This window comes from Chaetodon auriga, chromosome 24 (genome assembly GCF_051107435.1).
Source record: "Chaetodon auriga isolate fChaAug3 chromosome 24, fChaAug3.hap1, whole genome shotgun sequence".
NCBI classification, from domain to species: domain Eukaryota; kingdom Metazoa; phylum Chordata; class Actinopteri; order Chaetodontiformes; family Chaetodontidae; genus Chaetodon; species Chaetodon auriga.
The window spans coordinates 14,909,722-14,927,250 of NC_135097.1; the positions used below are offsets into that span (position 1 = coordinate 14,909,722).

Here is a 17,529-nt window from a genome sequence, read left to right on the forward strand (position 1 = left end):
ATGCACTGGTGAAGAAAAATTGTAAAAATTTTGATGCTTAGGGGCTGAGATGTAGAGAAAATCTGGTAATTAAAACTGCATTCGTTATTTTATTTTAGCCAAATAGTTGATACTGCAAACAAATTAAAAAAAAAACTGCTGTTTGAGAAATTGATTCAGTAGACGGCCAGAAAAATGGTTACACATGATAATATGAAAGCTCTTCTGCATCCATTTCATTTTAATATATTAAATAGATTCCAGCATTTTCTTCTTTTATTAGTTAAAAGGGGAATAATACCAGCGCTATGTATCCCTTGAATCAAATACAACAACATCAACAAAATAGATGCTAAATAAAAATGAGTAATATATTTAACTAGACCAAAAAAAAAAAAAAAAAAAAAACCCACTAAGTGCTCAGTGTGAAGGCTCTGCAGAGTCACACCGCTGCGCTCTACAGACTTTCATTCACAGTGTCCATGGCAACAAGAGCCTTGGAGACTTGTGCCAGGGTAGAGGAGGGTCAGCTTCTCCATCACGTCCTCACTGACGCTGCTGATTCCCCATTCTCTGTGTTATCCAGTTGACTGACAGCCTTGATGAGAAGGGAGGGAGTCGTAGTAAAGAGCGGCGCCGCGTCTCAGCGTGTCCACCAACCCGGCTCCCCCACCGCCCGGCGTTGTTCCTCTCATTCTTCAAACAGATTCGTGTTAGAGATGATGACCTCCCTCTGGAGAAATTTCACATTGGAATTTAGCTTGCTGCTGCAATGGCTTGGCCGCAATCGCCTCGCAGCCCCTTTTCACTTTTTGATATCGCAGCGTAAAGAGCTCAGACAAACGAGGAATATCAGATCAGATGTATCTGCAGTCTGGATGCATAAAAATACACCTACATCTATAAGGAGTCCCTGGTGTGCTTCAGAGCGCTGCTATTTAATGACTCAGAAAGGTACCCCGATAGTAAGCTTCACTCTCATCATCTTTAAACTAAAATCTTCCATTTGTAGAAAAAAAATCTGATGAGTTGGATGTCTATAGACATCAAAAGGTCAGAAAAGTCACATACTGCAAGAGAAAAGCGTCTGCCTGGGTCCAGATCTTTGAATCTGCCCATTCCACCAGAGCGTTCTGTCTGATATCAGGCAAAGAAACTAATACAATGGAAAAAAAAAAGTGAGCGCGTTCACAGGTTTGCACGGGTGGCCCCACATTTGTGCTGTGTTGGAAAAAAAACAAAACAAACACACCAGGTGCTGTCCTCACCCTGTCATCACCTGTCATGTAGCACCAGGTCTCTGCCAGAACATCTGCACCCACAGATTCAGAAACAGAAGACATATATTGGCAGAGCCATCACTTCCCCTGAGCCAGGCTCGTCCTCATGCCATTTCAAGGATTGTTTCTAAAACATGTCTTAATATGACAACAGTGGATCATTTCCTTTGCCTCTGTGGCAGGACTGAAGTCGTTTTCCATTTAATGTTAAAAGTGGAGGTAAATGGTCACATCATCATCGTCGTCGTCGTCGTCGTCATCGTCAGCCCACGGACTTTTTCTCCAGCATCACAAGCAGGTTGACATTTTTGAGTGAGTGAAATGTCTGAACAACTATTGCAGACATTCATGCTCCCAAGAGGATGAGAAACCACGTCTTATTAATCAAAGAGACATGTAGTAATGACATAATATAATGAGGAACACATATGTATCCTGATTCATTTTGATGTTAAATTGTTTCTGGGCAAACAAAGATCATGCAATGTGATCAAAGACTCTAAAAAGCAGCTAAACAGACCTTATTTTTGGATTATCATCTCCTTTTTTGTGATTGTATTAAAATAAAAGAGACTCTACGGCGCAAACCTAAGGAGCTTAAAATGGCCAAATAATTTTGTCACACCTAACAACATAATATCAGAACTTTCCACGAGATCACAGAATAATTATCGTTATGTTGACATCATAATATCATTACCCGGCATCAGGAGAAAAGAAAACAAGGGGGATAATTACATGCCTGTCAAATCCCGCCTTCCAAAGCCGCCTACAAACAGGACACTAAAAGGTTTCGTACGCTGCTAATTGGCATCTAACATGGCACTGAGTCCAACAAGATATAAATATAATTACACCAATACAAGCAATCAACTTTACTTGTAAAAAGTAAATTTCACCTTAAAGGACCAGTGTGCAAGATTTAAAGTGGTCCTTTAAGTTGAATGGTTTCTAAGAAAAAGGTCACAAACAAATCAGGAGTGTTACATTTTATTTGGTCTCATCTCTTTTTGAGCTTTTTCCTTTGTTTTTTGTTTTTTTGTTTTTTTTTTTCCACAGGTTAAAACCCATTATAATAGTCAAGAGAAATAAAAACATTTTCACATACTGTATACAGAAATAGTCCTCTTGACACACATCAATAAAAACAGTTGATTAGGCCCAGCCCAGTGCGAGATTTCACAAAAATGCAACAAAAACGAATTTTCAAAGCCCGACGACCACAAAACCTCGAACTCGCACGAGCGGAGGCAGTTCTGAGAGAGATGTAAAAATGGCTGCCAGGACAATGCAACAATTGCGTTATCACATCGCCTAGGTTGTAATAAAACACAAAATAGACACGGAAATGAATCTGGAACAATTACAATAAAAGCAAATAGACACAAAGACAGAGAGGAGGTCAACCTTGTCCGCTACGTTGAGGTAGTGGCAAAATCCTCATCTCTCTCTAGCAGTTTTATGCACATAAAAATTCAGTATGGGTGCCCCAAGGGGACATTAAACTGCGACTTAGGTTTGGGATTTTGGTGCAGTATACACAAAGAACCGGATTTCAAGCTCTACCAGGCAAGTCTGTTGAAATTTCTGCTACACACAAATACTGGGGCTTGTCGAGGAATCATTAGAATACAGATTTGGTCAAATTGGAGAACTGGAATGTAAAGTTAATCTGCCTCGTGTGAAGCACCCATACATACATCTTAAATACTCCAGTGAAAACCTATAAAATGTTTTGTTCATATGAAGCAATCGATCCATCATCCTAATGTAGACTGCGTCCATGGCCATCTTGAAAGAGAAATAGTTTTGATCCAGTGTGTAAAAAGATAGCCATTTATAAATATCCACTGTTTCCCCCTTTATAGAAATTTGGAAATATCACTTCACTGGCTGGTAGGAAGCTGTCAGAAGGAAAAGTCTTTTACAGTACTGTGATGCTGCGAGTGGAAGAGATTTGACCAGTGAGTCATGGGGATTTGTACCATCCAAACCGTTTCAAATTGCCTCTGTGGATCATTTAGAGTTCACTTATTTAAGCCCAAGCATGAGCACCTGAAGGAGACCACCTACTGCTAAACACCCTCAAACCCAAGTCAAATCTTTTACCCTGAATTACATTTGTGCCTCAGAAGACGTTAATAAGGTTAAGTGACAGCAGTAATCTAAGACCTGGTCCAGCACCACCATTCTACATATTCTGGATGTTTATTAGACATAAACTTGTTGTTCGATCCAGTTCTAGTCCCATAAAATTGTGTGAGAGACTAAAATGTCTGTCGTTTTAGAGCAAAATCAATTAATTTCATTGGAATTGGAGCAATGACTTGAACTAAATTCAAGTGTAGTTTTCCATATGTGAACTTCAGTAAACTTTGACATTCAAATTTGGCCAAATGACCAATTTAGGCTTTGCAAACCTTTGAGGGAACAAATATCCAGAGAATCCATAAAGGTAGCTTAAGGGACTAACTGGCTAATTTGATCCAAACCAAGTGATTTCCCTTTGAAAAGGCATTTCTAAGCTGGAAACACAAACTCACTGCATGGTATATATCTTGGTGCAGCAAATGCTGCATTTGGCTTCTCACTGAGCGCCAAGGACATGAAATGGTTGTACTCTCTGCTCTTTATACCTGGAACCACTTGCACCCTGACACGTAGCATGAGAAAAACATCGGCCATCTCTTTCCTTTATCTGCAAACGGTGCTGAGGAAACAACAACGATTCATTCCGCCGTCCCTATATTTTCGACACAAGGGCTGTTTAGTCGGCTAATTGGTTTGCAGCAGACTCATTCAACAGTCTGGAAACGAATTCACAGATTGAATGGCTTCTATTCCGGGAAGTTCACAAGGTAATTGAGTGTCGATAGCGAGGCAGAACAATAATCACGACTGCGAGGCCGTTGTGTGCTGTCCAGAAGTGGGAGGATAAGTGTGTGGGCTTCAGACTAATGACCTCACAGATTAAATCCATGTTTATTTTCTAAACATGGATTTAATCTGTGATTCTACACAGACCGCCAGCCTCCTCCAAGAACCGTCGCTGTGGTCTTGGAAATGAATTCCTTTCATGGCTCCCATTCATTCCGCTTTTCGTCGTTACAGAAAAAGAGGACAGCAGATGGTGACCTTGGATGCACAGACTGAAAAGAATTAGGAATAATACTCACACTTTGGGAGACTGAGCATTAGCCTACGCACCTGGCGGCGCCTCTTGCAGACATGGCTTTTGTCCACGTCTCTATTGTGGTGCGCAATTCCTGTACAGTCAATGAAAGGTCATATTTGATCATTTGGTCTCGGCCTGTTAATGCCAAACAAAGGCCTGGGCAGGTGTTTCAGTTTAATAGGAGCCAGAAAGAGCAATAATGCGTCTCTGGCGCTGGCTGGCTGCGAGACAGCTGAAACGAGGCTGATAACCAGGTATATTTGTAACCTCCACTTAATTGAACACAAGCAAGCAAGGGCAGCAAAGGTAAATGGGGTGAAAGCCACTAAAATGCCAGGCCATCTATTCTGTGGTTCCAGATTTTACTCTTCACTGACCCACCAAGATTTCATCAATAAAATAAATGGGACGCATGCTCAGCCTGATTTTTCCCTCCAGTTTTCCCATTCACCATGAAGGACAGACAACTCGATTTAACTGCAGCTTCAGTAGTTTAAGAAAGTCTTCTAAAACCCTTTTACTACTTTTGACACAAAGCGTCATGACCCGCTGACATCTGGAATTTGATGAAGAATAGATCCGAATTATCAGCTCACCTCTGTTTGCAGGGGAATTTGGGTTGGAATGGAGCCCAGGCTGCTGCGGGAGGGTCGCAGCCTTACTAAAAGGGGTACACGCTCGACCAGGTGAGCTGCCGGTGCATCTGCCGTGACTACTGCTACAGTTGAATCAATGGCTTAATCGGAGTAAATCAGATAATTAGTATGCATGTAAACATATCCGCTATTAACAATGACAAATGAAGCTTTAAGAGCGAGCGTGACCCCAGCGGATGGTTGCATTAGGAAACATTTTCAACTGTTCACAAAGCCAGGAAATAACTCGCGTTTTTTTTTTCTTTCCATCTGGATAATGGCTCTGATTTTTCCCCTCTGAAATTCTAAGACACAGCCACCACTCACAATAGCCTCTTGGCGTGATGACGGTCTGGGCTTTGGCCTCCTCTATTGTGCTGTCTCATTAGCTTTTATTCATGTAATGTGTTGACCGTTTGCCATTCGCTGATTAGGAGCAATGGTCTGAGCTTGAACTTTGAATTTCGATCATCAAATCACGTCTGCTCCCTGCCACTGCGGGGGTGAATGTGGCTAACTGGTGGCCAGATATCAGGTCTCTCGTGCAGGGAATTCACTTCCATCCTCCCTGTCAGTGTGTACTTGGGACGCTGATTTGCAATGACGGACGGGGCGATGCCTGGAAGAGCAGAGCATCACAAACAACTCATCAGGACTTTCTTATTGGAGTGCCTGCTGTCAGCTCCAGCAGACGAGTGGCAGCTATGGTTCCTAAATCTGACAGCCAAAACCAAGAATCGGACGTGCATGTCCACAAAACACTTCCTAAAATGTGTCCCATTTATTCCCTCAGCTACCAAACCGGAGTTCTGTCAGAGCCAGGTTATGCTTTAAGAGCCAAGGTAGTTTTTTTCTTTATGTTAAAAGAACATTAGAAGTATACTAGCATATTTCTATGTAGAGTCATTTTGCAGCAGGAACACCTCCAGGAGGAAATGAACGCCGCTCTGACTCTACGCAATAATTTAATCTAAAGTGAAGAGCAACTCCTGTTATTGCAAGTAATATCTCATGAAGTCAATCACTAAACATGAGCGAGCTTGATGGAGAACGGCAGGTAAAGCTTTTCAACATCATGTTTGAGGGAAAATTAAAGTCTAGCGCCGAGCAAACATACAGACAAGACATGAGTGGCAGCTTGAAGTGGATACTTGACACACACACAGAATTTGTGACAGAAATAATCTGCCAGACGTTTCAATCATCTCCATTTCCTTCATCTATCTCTGCTCCTCGTGCGGCTCTGTTGACAATAACAGCAACCCGAGCCTAATGACTATCAGAGGGTGGCTCTGGCGGCTTTGCGCGTTGACACGGAGACACGAGGCAATAACTCATCATTTGTCACGTCTGTAAAAATGTTGCTGAAGAGGACAAGAGAGCAGAGGAAGGTAGGGGACACTGCTGACAAATTCGAGACTAAACCTCACACTTGAAGGAGGATCCACGGTGCTGGTGGCAGGTGAGCTGTCTGAGTGGATCTCAGGTCAGCAGAAAACAACTGTTAAGGTGATCTTATCCACTTCTGGACATTGGCTTATACACTTTCTTACAAGGAGTGTGTCTCTTTGCTACTGCTGAGTATTCCAGCAGATGGTGAACACACACATCAGAGGAAATGCAGTAGAAATAGAAAATAAAGCTCCTGTTCTTCTTACAAATGCTACTCTATAAAATGAGCATTAAACGGACTGAAACCTGAACTGAATGCTCTGCAGGATCAGAACAAAACTGCCCACAAGAAAAGTTTGCAGAAAAGACGGACACAAAGGAGCAAGAGAAATAAAGAAGGAAAATCTCCCACATCACCTGAGGGGGAAGGACGAAGAGGAAGGTGGGCATCGATGAAGATTTCACCTGGTCAGCAGCCGAGTGGCCAGTGGCAGCAGAGGAGAAAGAGGGAGGACAGACAGCTCAACCTGTCTTTGAAACTTTAGGCATCAAAAAAATGGAGACGTAAGCCGATGAAGGTGGCGACTCGACACCTTGCGAGGAGGATGTGGGGCATTTTCCCGACGTCTGGGCAAATTAATTAAGCAAATATCTGAACCCTCTGTTAATGCTCTCTGCTCTTATCAAGAGGCTAATTATCACTATCAGCCTCCTCTGTTCGTCAGTAGGATTATTAGGCTAATCACAAAGCTTTCGCCTTTGGAGACAAGGTTTTCACTCTTCATCGGAACAAAGCCATTATTGTCTTCCAATGACATGGCGTCAGTGATGAACCCAATCAGTATTTGTACCTCGTAACTCTCCGGCAAAGACACGGGTGACGGCACAAGTTTCTGCCATGCCTAAGTGGGTCTCTTTCAGTTGCTTACATGCTTGACCTGCGCCAATTATGTTAATACACTACATGCTTGAGAACCAGCTGGCGGCCATTTTATTTAAAAAAAAAAAAAAAAAAACACCCATGATACTGTTACGCATTGTCAGCCTGCGACATCCGACCCATTCCAGGACTATTTTGCGGTGAACGTTTTGTTGCTGCAGCCACTCTCCCTCAACCTGCCTCAAGTCTTACATTTCTCAGGATGCTTTTGGTTTGTAGAACAATCAGTGATGACAACGAACCCACGACTGAAAGGTTTTCAGTTGCTGCTCCAGTGCATTCTGGTCCATCTCTAGAATGAATTCCTCCCCGCGTCATAGCTCAGTGCGGAACTTCTCTGCTGTATCTAAGTATCGAAACGTGACGGTTATCCACAGGATCCTACCAGATCTTTTTTTTAGCGGTGTTAAAATGGTTTAGGATGGATTTTGAACAAACTGAACAAGAGTTTAGGAGCCCTGCTAGTCTGGTCTCGCAAAGCCAGGAGACATCTCACAAGATCTTTGCCGATTTGACCGAGACGCATGTAAGCAGCGAATATTTTGATGCACATTACCCGCCAACTCTTAGACGGTTAGCTTGGCTTAGCATAGAGTCCGGAAACAAGAGGAAAGAGCGAGAAAGTAACAAAATCCACCTCTATAGCTCACTAACACATTACATCCTGTTTGTTTAATCCATAAAAAAAGCAAAGTTTAAAACACTACAAAGTTGTGTATTCCATGGGTGATAGCATGACAGGCTATTTCTTGGTTGGGAGCAGTGACTTCCTGTTGGTAGCCTGAGCTACAGCTATCAAATGAGATATAATGTATAATAAGGGAATGTTTAAGAGATTGTTACATCCAGACTTTATGCTAAACTATGCTAACCGGCTGCTGGCTCCAGCTATATGTTGCCCAGACTGACATAAGAGTGGTATCAATCTTTTTTTTATCTCATTAGATGTCAAACTATTCCTTTAAAATGAGGTGTTACATGGTAATATGTAGCATGATTTTAACTGTCACCGCCTGTTACTGCCTCATAGTTTTTCACACAACAAACTGGGTGGATTATTTCAGGAGCATTTTCAGAGCAAGCACAATGCTTTTTTTTTTTTTCCTAGTTCAAGTATTGGAAGCTAATGACAGCAGAGAGAGCGGTGCGTTCGTCCAATCAGGTCGAGCAGAGAAACCCTAATCATGTGGTCCAAGACACTGTGAAATTGTGGGCTGGCTTTGCGAGGCTTGTACTACTTTAGTGGACTGTACAAATTAAGAATTCAATGAAGCTTCCATTCTGACTTATTGTAGTATTTGCAAATACTTGAAAGTATTTGGTTGAACCTTCCTAATGTATCAGACGGGTGGCGGTAAGACAGCCTGGACTCTATTAAAAAGGATAACCACAGAAGAGTACACCAAACCTACACTTAAATACTATCTGTGATTGTCTCATCGTTCTCTGTGCTGTCCAGTGTGGCGAACCCCACCCGTCAGGCACTCCGCGGAAGTAAAAATAATTAATTTGCAAACACTCTTTGTCCCAGCCCCTACACTCTCACAGTGGCATTCTTTGGCATATGAAGCGAATGCAGAGGGCTCCCAGGTCTTGTTTCCTGTGTTGTGTCGCCTGCCAGCCGAATGAATCTGTCCAATCCCTGGCATTTCCCAGGGAATGTGACTGGAATGTTATCTGCTTCCAAGTGGAATGCCTGGGTCACGGTTTTGTCTCGGATTTCACGAGCGGCCTGGAATATCCACTCTGAGTGCTTTCTCCCATAATGCAACAGGCAGACGCTGTTTAAAAAAACAAAAACAGTAAGCTTTCCTTGAACAATGAGTCTAGACACACACGCACGCACACACGCACACGCAGACAACATTTTCTTCCACAGAAATGCTAAGCTGATTTTCAAATTGAAGCCAAATTCATAGCATCTTCCCTACGCACCAGATTAACCATTCAAGGAACCTTGAAAAGATATATATATTAAAAACACTTCACGAAATAAGGCACTCCAATTTTCCATTGTCCTGAATGCTTTCAGTCTGCAGAGAGGTAGAGGCAGATGAAGCTGTGCAAGTCGCCTTATCCACCTCTGCATTGTCACAATGCTTCAAAGGTAGGGGGAGATGAAAGCAGGTGATATGAGCAGTCTGATAGAATCTGAAGATGGGACTAGTGATCTGTGTTCTGCTCCTTCAAAGGGATAGAGAAACAGAGATAGAGAGGGAGAATGAAATGGGCACCAGCTATTGGTTCAATGGCAGCTATCCCACAATCCAATGTACCACCGTTCACTGGCTTTCTGGTTTCCAAAGCAGCAGGCTGGCGTATAAATAGGACCTGCAATGATTAAGGCTCTCATGGGGGACACCTCCCTCAGTGGGCTGAACGATGGGTGTGCGCTTTTTTAAAAGATTCCAAATCCTCATTCAGATGTAGGACATAGTAGTGGAAAGAGTCCTGGACTGTGTTGCCTTTAGAACCTGTCGTCTCTGAGTTGCGTCGGGGACTTGAAGGGCTTGAGCCCGAGTGTCCTGCGGGGGTGAGCTCTCTCTTTGGTGCCATCCGCGGGCTTGCTGCAGGCCGCCCAGCCCAGGTCGATGAGGGGCGAGTCGGCTGGGTTGAGGGGCGCTATGCGGAACGAGGGCAGCGTGGGCGAGCCGTTAGTGGAGCACGGGGCAGAACGGGAGGTGGGAAAGGGAGCCGAGAAGGGGTCAAAGGGTGAAGCCGTGTCCGAGCCACTCGAGGGGTCAGCCTTGAGGGTGAAAGGGTCACAGTCAGGTGAGGGGAAGGGGTCACAGTTGTGGAAGGGGTTGGTAGGGGAGGGCTGGTAGCCCAGAAGGTTGTTGTCCGAGCGCAGTGGGCTGCGGCCGCCACCTGAGTTTCCGCCACCGGCCGAGATGAAGCTCCAGGGGTCGATACGGGGGCGGATGGGGGACGGGCGGGGACGGGGGATGACGCTGACCTCCAAGCGACGGGTTTTGGGGCTCCAGAGGGCAGGGTTGGGGAGGAGGACAAAGGGCACTGACGGCTTGTCGTCAGAGTCCTGTGTGTCTTGGCACAAAGGAAGGTCCAAAACTGGAAAGAAGAGAAATAAAACACATTAAAGGGGCACTCCAGCCAATTCTAGTCCACTTGACGGACTTGACAGAGACACTTCAAATAAAGCGGTCAAAATCAAAGCAGCAGAGGCTGAGATAAATTAACTTTTAGTCCCGAGTATCAGTCTAGCTTCAAAAATGCTGACACCTACATTTGCCACGGTGCAACTCAGCAGCATCTTTCATTCGACCTGGCCTGTTAAACTCCCTCATCTTCCCATGCCCCCCGTTCATAACACAGGAAAACTGACGTTTATGAGTAAAATCAGTGGCATCCCCGTTTAAACAAAGCCACAGTGTCAGAGAAATGCTGAATATTCAACATGTTAAACCTCTTCATCATCCTGCCTTTCACATTCTTGCCTGAGGAGACTTTAATTGTTGATCTGCAGATTACTCTCAAACAGCTGTAGTGCTGCCCCGGTGTTCTCTTATGCACTCCTCTCCAATCCAAAACACATTTGCTTTCTAATATTTTGCGAAACACATGGACCTGCGTGATGAAATTGATCCAAACAGCAACATGAAAGTGGTACATTTATGCTGCGAAAAAGAAATAGAACAATCACAAGGCCAGACTGTTGATGCAATTAGTCTAAATTAAGTATAACATAGCGCTGTGGTGCTAGTTGACAGAGCTGCAACAGCAGCAAACAGCAAGTGTAAATTAGCAGTGACAAGAACATTAAACTCGGAATAAATCATCTTGAATGAACATTTGCTACTTCCAAATGTGATGTGTCTGCCAAATGGCATTATTTACATCAACAGCAACTCTCTGAGGCTGCTAAGCTATTCAGCTGACAAGAAAGAGCAATCAGGAGTCACACGAGAGCAGACGAAAAAACGCCAGTGAAGGAATCCTCTGCATTCATCTCTCTCTTTCAAGCGCGCATTCACCGCCAGCAACCTTGTGGCAGTCTGTCTATGCATCTGAGCCTGAGTCATTACAGTCAATAAACATAATAAGATGTTTAGCTAAAACACTCGCAGTTTAATTATGTGTGGCTTTTTTGCCTCTGCGTGCCCGATGTAATGAGCGCATGCGGTTTGGGAGATTACGGTTGTTAGCAGCGGAACAGGCGAGGCATGTCTGCTCGGTACCCGGGGGCAGAGCTGTAAGAACCTCGCTGTGGAGAATCCAAGGCTTTGTGAGTCAAGCGGACCAGATATAGAGTGTGAAATGTTACCATAGGGCACTCTTAAAGCCCTCGTAAAGCCCACTCACTCTTAAAACAACCAATACCCACGCCTCCGCCGTGGCAGCTCTAAACTGTGCGGCTAAGAAATGCTTATTAGTCTTTGGGAAAAAAAACAAAAAAACATGTGAATGTACTGTAAATTAAAGTGTTGCTGATATGCAGATAATGTCTGTAAGCACGACACTTCAAATTAAAACAGAAATACAAGATCTGAATATATTCACATGTGATTTCGAGGTGGAAAAGAACGCTAATCCCTCCTGAACGTCTTTTATCACGCGTCATGTGTGCATCCTTCGCACATAGCATACGTTTGGCACGCATCCACAAGAAACTGGAGGGGAAACAAACCAAGGCGCACGTTTGAGCTCCAGCCAAGCTCTTAGTGAGGAGGTGGCCAGAAAGACACTGCGGTGGCGGAGAAGTCAAGAAGTAGATTATTAGCAGACTTTCTGCCTGTGCGACCTCAGTTGTGCCGCCGGATGTTTTGCATTCAACTTTGCAATAAAAGAAAACTCTGACTCGAGCAAGGGAAAACAACAGAGGATTGGATGCTAGCTTTACTTAGCAAGCATTAGCAGTGAAGTATGGAGGGCCAGCTGTTACCTGAGATATGCAAATAGCTGAAGACAAGCTTTGATGTAAATGAAAAGGCTTGCGCGGCGCCGAAGCCTCCCTTGTGCCAGAAAGATCTTGCTAAAAAAGGCACAATAATAATTCTGAAAGAGCTGTGAGGGAACATTGTCATGCTGAGGAGGTACATTATTCAAGGTAAAAGTTGGATCCAATTTCAGCGTGGGGGCCTCCATAAAAAGCAAAACATGCTTAGTGCTCTTGAGGAAATGTAGATGAATCGCACAGATAAATTAAAAACCAAATCATGGATCCAATCTGGAGAGGAGACTGTAATTTAAAAAGGGCCACAGCTAAGTGTTGCACTCTCAGAAAGTTGGGAGACTTGCAAAAGAAAAATAATAAAAAAGAGCGGTCCAAATGAAAACAGCCGAGGCCAAGACATCCAGACTTTTACCCCGTAGTGTGAGTCACACTGCCAAAACACTCTTTTCACTTCCCATAATGCAACTTGATAGAACTCTACACCCTCAATTAGCAGGCTCCCACTGACTAGTTTGACTTGTACAATTGGTGGAATGAGTCAGACTGACCTAGCTGAGAGGCATGCAGGCCTTGGCTGGACCTCCTCCTCCTGTCGGCTCTGTGCTCCCAGGCCTCACAGCCCAGCTCCCCGTTAGTCGAATGGGAACTCGGGGTGCACGCCCCTGGGCCGGCCCTGCCGTGCTGCAGGGGGGTCCTGGGGCTGTGCGGGCTGTGCAGCACCTGCGGCGTCCGGGGACCGCTCCTCTCACGGGGGTTTGGCGGTGGTGGCGACAGGGGCAAGGGCTTCAGTTCTTGGGACTGCAGAGCTAAATCCAAGACCGGTCTGGGGAGCAGGTCGGAGGTGGAGAAAGTGATGAGATCATCCACTACTGGGGGGTCTGAAATGAGGGCCTTAGGGGAGGAAATCTCCATTTCAGATGGGGTGCAGTCCCCGAGGGAAGAGGAGTTCGTTCGAGGGGGCACCCTTGGGGGAATATCCAGGCAGCGACCTAGTCCGATGGAAGCCAGGAGGGAGCCACCTCCCAGCAGGGCCCGGTGGGTGTTCTTAATGAGGCCACCGAGGGAACCCCTCTCAGGCCTGGGGGAGCCAGCTGGGGAGGAACCCCCTTCCTCGCTGCACGACTCTCGCTGAGGTAGAGGAAGCTGCAGGCTGTCCTTCACTGAGGAGCCTGCAGAGAGAGAAAAGGGATTTTTTTTTCAAGTTTTCAAACTTTATTTCTAATTCACGCTCATGCTTTTGCAAACTGGAACAGTGACTAATGGAAGACGTGTGGCTGGCAGCCCGTGGCGATGGGGGGCGTCGGGTACCGTTCTGAGCTGGGGGGCTTGGCGTGGAGGGTCTGTACTCCTCAAAGTCATCCCTGGATACTCCGTTCTCATTGCTGTCCGACTCCAGAAGCTTGGCCCTCATCGACAAGCTGAAAGCACCAAAAAAATCAAATACATTTCAGTACGCTGATGAATTACATGGAGTATAATCAAATCTTCTAATTTACATTTGAATATGCGAAAGAAAAGGACAGCCTTGGTGTACCTGCTTTCCTGGGGACTGAGGCGCAGGACTTTAGGGCTTTTGGGACTTTTCGGGCTCTGGGGCCTCCAGTGGGGGCCCAACCTCAGGTCTCCATTGGCTTGTTTAAGAGAAGGGGAGTCTAGGGGCCAGACCGGGCTCAGACCAAACGCCCTACTGTTGTCACTGGGGCTGACTGCGGGACAAAAAGGGAGAAAGAGAAAGGAAAAACAGGGTGAAATGAAAAGCAGCTCGCACGCCATCAGTATGCACACTGCTCCGCCGTATTCTAATGAGGTGAGCATTTTTAAAAGGCAGGTTTCACCAATAAATCAACGCGGCCCTGCAATCATCTCCAACACCATGACCTTTAATTGACTTCCCGCTACAGCTGGAATTCATGAAAATTCAATGCACTCATTCTGCTCCCATTTCTGCTCAGTTTATGTCCTGATTAACTCGAAAAGTGTTAAGATTGCCTAATCATGAGGATGCGGTCCTGAAAGTAACCTCCGCGTGGTTCACACGGCGAGAAGCGTGAGAAGGAGCGACAGTCGCCCGGGGTGATGAGAGGAAGGGCAGGGTGCTGATAAAAGTTGGGATTTCACCTGCCATTCACGCGCTTTACCTCGGATCTGGCACCGGCTTGTGCTGCGAACAGTTTGTGAATGTTGTTAAAGAGTTCTGTCGACACACGGGATGTATATCGGGGGGCTTCCTTCCTCAGCACCTTATCACACCCTTCACAAAGTCTTATGGAGTCTTCTCAACATTCTTGTAATATTGACAACATTTTAACCCTACTACTCTTTTTCACTGAGTTCTGGTTCTGCTTATTTCCATCGATTCCCCTCATTCACGTCTCTGAATGGATGTACTATTTGCTCTGGCCTCCGTGACACAGAAGGGCTGGTTGATGCACCTTCCATCACTCTCCAACACAATGTTTTCAAAGCGAGCGCAAAAGTCAGGTGATAGTGTCAGCGTTGCAATTTCATCGAGATCAGGCCGTGGCTTGAAGAAATTACCCTCTCCCAGCATATTGCTCTGTAAACACATTGTGTCACTGTTAATGTCAGCGTGCTTTGATGGAATACATCGCAAAGGTCTTAATATTTCTGTGTATTTCACAAGTTGCTCCTCGGCTCATCGTCTGCCCATCGTTTGCATGTGGCAGACTTAATAATGCACCAGTCAAAATTCACCCAGTGGGGGACATGAATATCAGTAATTTTGCTTCAGACCCTAAAGTAAATGATAAGATACATCATGGATGAGAGAAGATTTGAACCTGGTTGTAGCACTGGGGGGAAAATTCAGAATGTCATCCTCTAGGAAGCATAGATCTGTCCCGAACTTCATCCCAATCCATTGATGAGCTGTTGAGATATCTCAGCCTTGACTGAAGTTGTGGACCGGCCGTCACTGCAACGCCTACAGCTACGCTGCTAGGACGCCATTTACATCATCATATATGCGTGTCCAATGTAGACGCTTCTACACCTCAGGTAGCGGAGCTGGAATGAGGAGTAGGACTGGGAGAGAAGCACAAGAACCAAAACTAATCCTGCCCCCACAGATAGAAAAAATAAATGAGGGGAGCAATATCCATAAGCTGCCAACACATATGATACAGCCAGCGAAGCAGCACGATCCAGGAATTCAAAAAGTCTCTGAAAAATATGGGCCGTTCAGTCCTCTTGTTGTTACAGCACAACAAGAGACGTTACTTTGAAGACAATCCTTCAGCAGGTTTCATTGTGCCCTCCTATACTAAATCTCGTTGAATGGAGCTCTGCGGACTCATGCAAATCAATTTGGCAGCTCTCCGGACAAATAAGTTTGGGAGGCCCCGGCAATAAATCACTGCTTGGTGCTGAGGGGGCAAGCATAAATATCCACAAACACACTTTAATGACGGGCACACTCATGGCTTAGTGATTGCCATTAAGGAAAGTCATTAGGAAGTAAAGAAAACCAGCCCTCTATTTGGTGAGTAAATGAAGCTGGCAGATGTTTGGGATTTACTAACCACGTTCACTGATAAATGATTCACCGCAATTTGCGCTTTCATGTCAACCACCAGCAGTAATTGTTTTGAAAAATCCCTTTCATTGCCTGTTGCTGCACCACAAATTTCCTTTTGGGTTTTGTTAAGACGCCCCGTGACCTACTGGCTACAATTTCCCTCCTAAGGGAAATGATCTCGGGGCGTTTGTCCAAGAGCCTGACAAGCAGAGGAGTATTGTAAATCTCTGCCGCTGCTCCAACCCTTCTCAACCCCTTCTCCTGGAGCAATGAATTCCTCCCTGCTTATTTTTAATTCAGTAAACCGCACTGTAGCCGCTACATGCATATAAAACTGGGGACTCTTTCTGCCTGGAAATTGCAGCTCAATGGCTCCCCCCGCTGCAGCAGTGAGCAAACTGCAGGCAAGGGTGGGGGGGGGGGGGGGGGGGAGCAGAGCAGGGCTGCGATGGAAAAAAGCTGCTGAGAAGTGCTGAGCCGCTGAGAGGAAGTCAGATAATATTTGGACTGGAACAGACTGTTGAAAAGGGAAAAGGGTGTGTGTGAGAGAGAGAGAGAAAGCGGTAAGGCAGGGAGGGGGAGAGAGAAAGAGGGGGGCCCACAGGGAAACAGGGGAAGACAAAAAAGACGAGTGGGTGGTTGGGAGCACATGAAAGAGGAGAATTTGGAAACTGAAAGAAATAATGTTGCAACATCGTCTTTATGTGCATGCAAGATGGTGTGAGAGCCTACATTGTTTGGTTCCCTAAATGGCTCTGGAAGCACGTGCACATGCGCACCTGTGTACCTGCGCGTGTGCACGTTTACCCAGAGGGAAAATGAACGCACTCACGTTGGATCGCACGGAAACGTGGGCCGAAAGAGGGCGAGGAGCCCGAACCCAGATCAGGAGAGTTCCGCCTCTTCTCCAGGCCCGGGGACGCTTGCACCGTGATCTTGTGGATGAAATCTGCAACACACACGAACACACAGAGCAGATGAAAGACCAGCTGGATGGTAAACGCCAAGCAGAATACACACACGGGTTTGGGTTTACTCGCTCTGCGTAACAGTGAAGAGCTGAAGAAGTCGTTTTGAAGGTCGCAGCGCTTTTCTTAAAGCTTCCTTGTTTCTCTAAAACAGACTTTCATGGTAGCTAACAGCATGCTATTGTTGCTACTTGCAACTAGCTAGCATTGCTAATACCAAGCTATAGAGCCCAGCAATTGATAAATCACTCTAAAATGAGTAATTTATGCCCTAAAATGACAACTGATTCCTTCAAAGTAACGCACTTTCTTATTTATGTACATACTTATTTTACTTTATTTCTTTTCCACTTTTCAAATTACGTAGTAAGACTTAAAGAGTCTACATCTGCTAGCTTGTAAAATGCATTTAAGGGATGCATTCAACCATAAAAACCAAAATAACACTGTTGAATCAAATGGTAAAGGTGGTGTCACGACTTCCTGGGCTCACATTCAAGCGCACAAATCAAACATTTAAGGAAAGATATCGAGCAGTTTTCGGAGTACTGAGAAATACTGAACACTGAGAGTAAGAATTAGTCATCTGAGGGATGATCAGGCTTATCAGACTCTATAGCAATTAGCTACTAGCAGTGACTATAAGCATGTAGTAGCAGCAGGAAGATAGTACTTAATTGCTGCTGATAGTAGACAGCAACACTGCTAAT

The 17,529-nt window shown here is 45.2% G+C and overlaps 1 protein-coding gene across 1 annotated transcript in view; it reads right to left on the minus strand.

Annotated features, from left to right (window-relative positions):
• Positions 1-2,233: 2,233 nt before the first annotated feature.
• Positions 2,234-17,529, minus strand: part of LOC143316995 (mitogen-activated protein kinase kinase kinase 11) — a 41,269-nt gene continuing 25,973 nt past the window's right edge. The window contains exons 6-10 of the mRNA XM_076724893.1: positions 16,684-16,800; positions 13,848-14,019; positions 13,622-13,731; positions 12,862-13,482; positions 2,234-10,470 (exon numbers count right to left, since the gene is read on the minus strand). Of these exons, the coding sequence (XP_076581008.1) occupies positions 9,869-10,470; positions 12,862-13,482; positions 13,622-13,731; positions 13,848-14,019; positions 16,684-16,800 (1,622 nt within the window). The 3' untranslated portion in view covers positions 2,234-9,868. The remainder of the gene's footprint in view (positions 10,471-12,861; positions 13,483-13,621; positions 13,732-13,847; positions 14,020-16,683; positions 16,801-17,529) is intronic.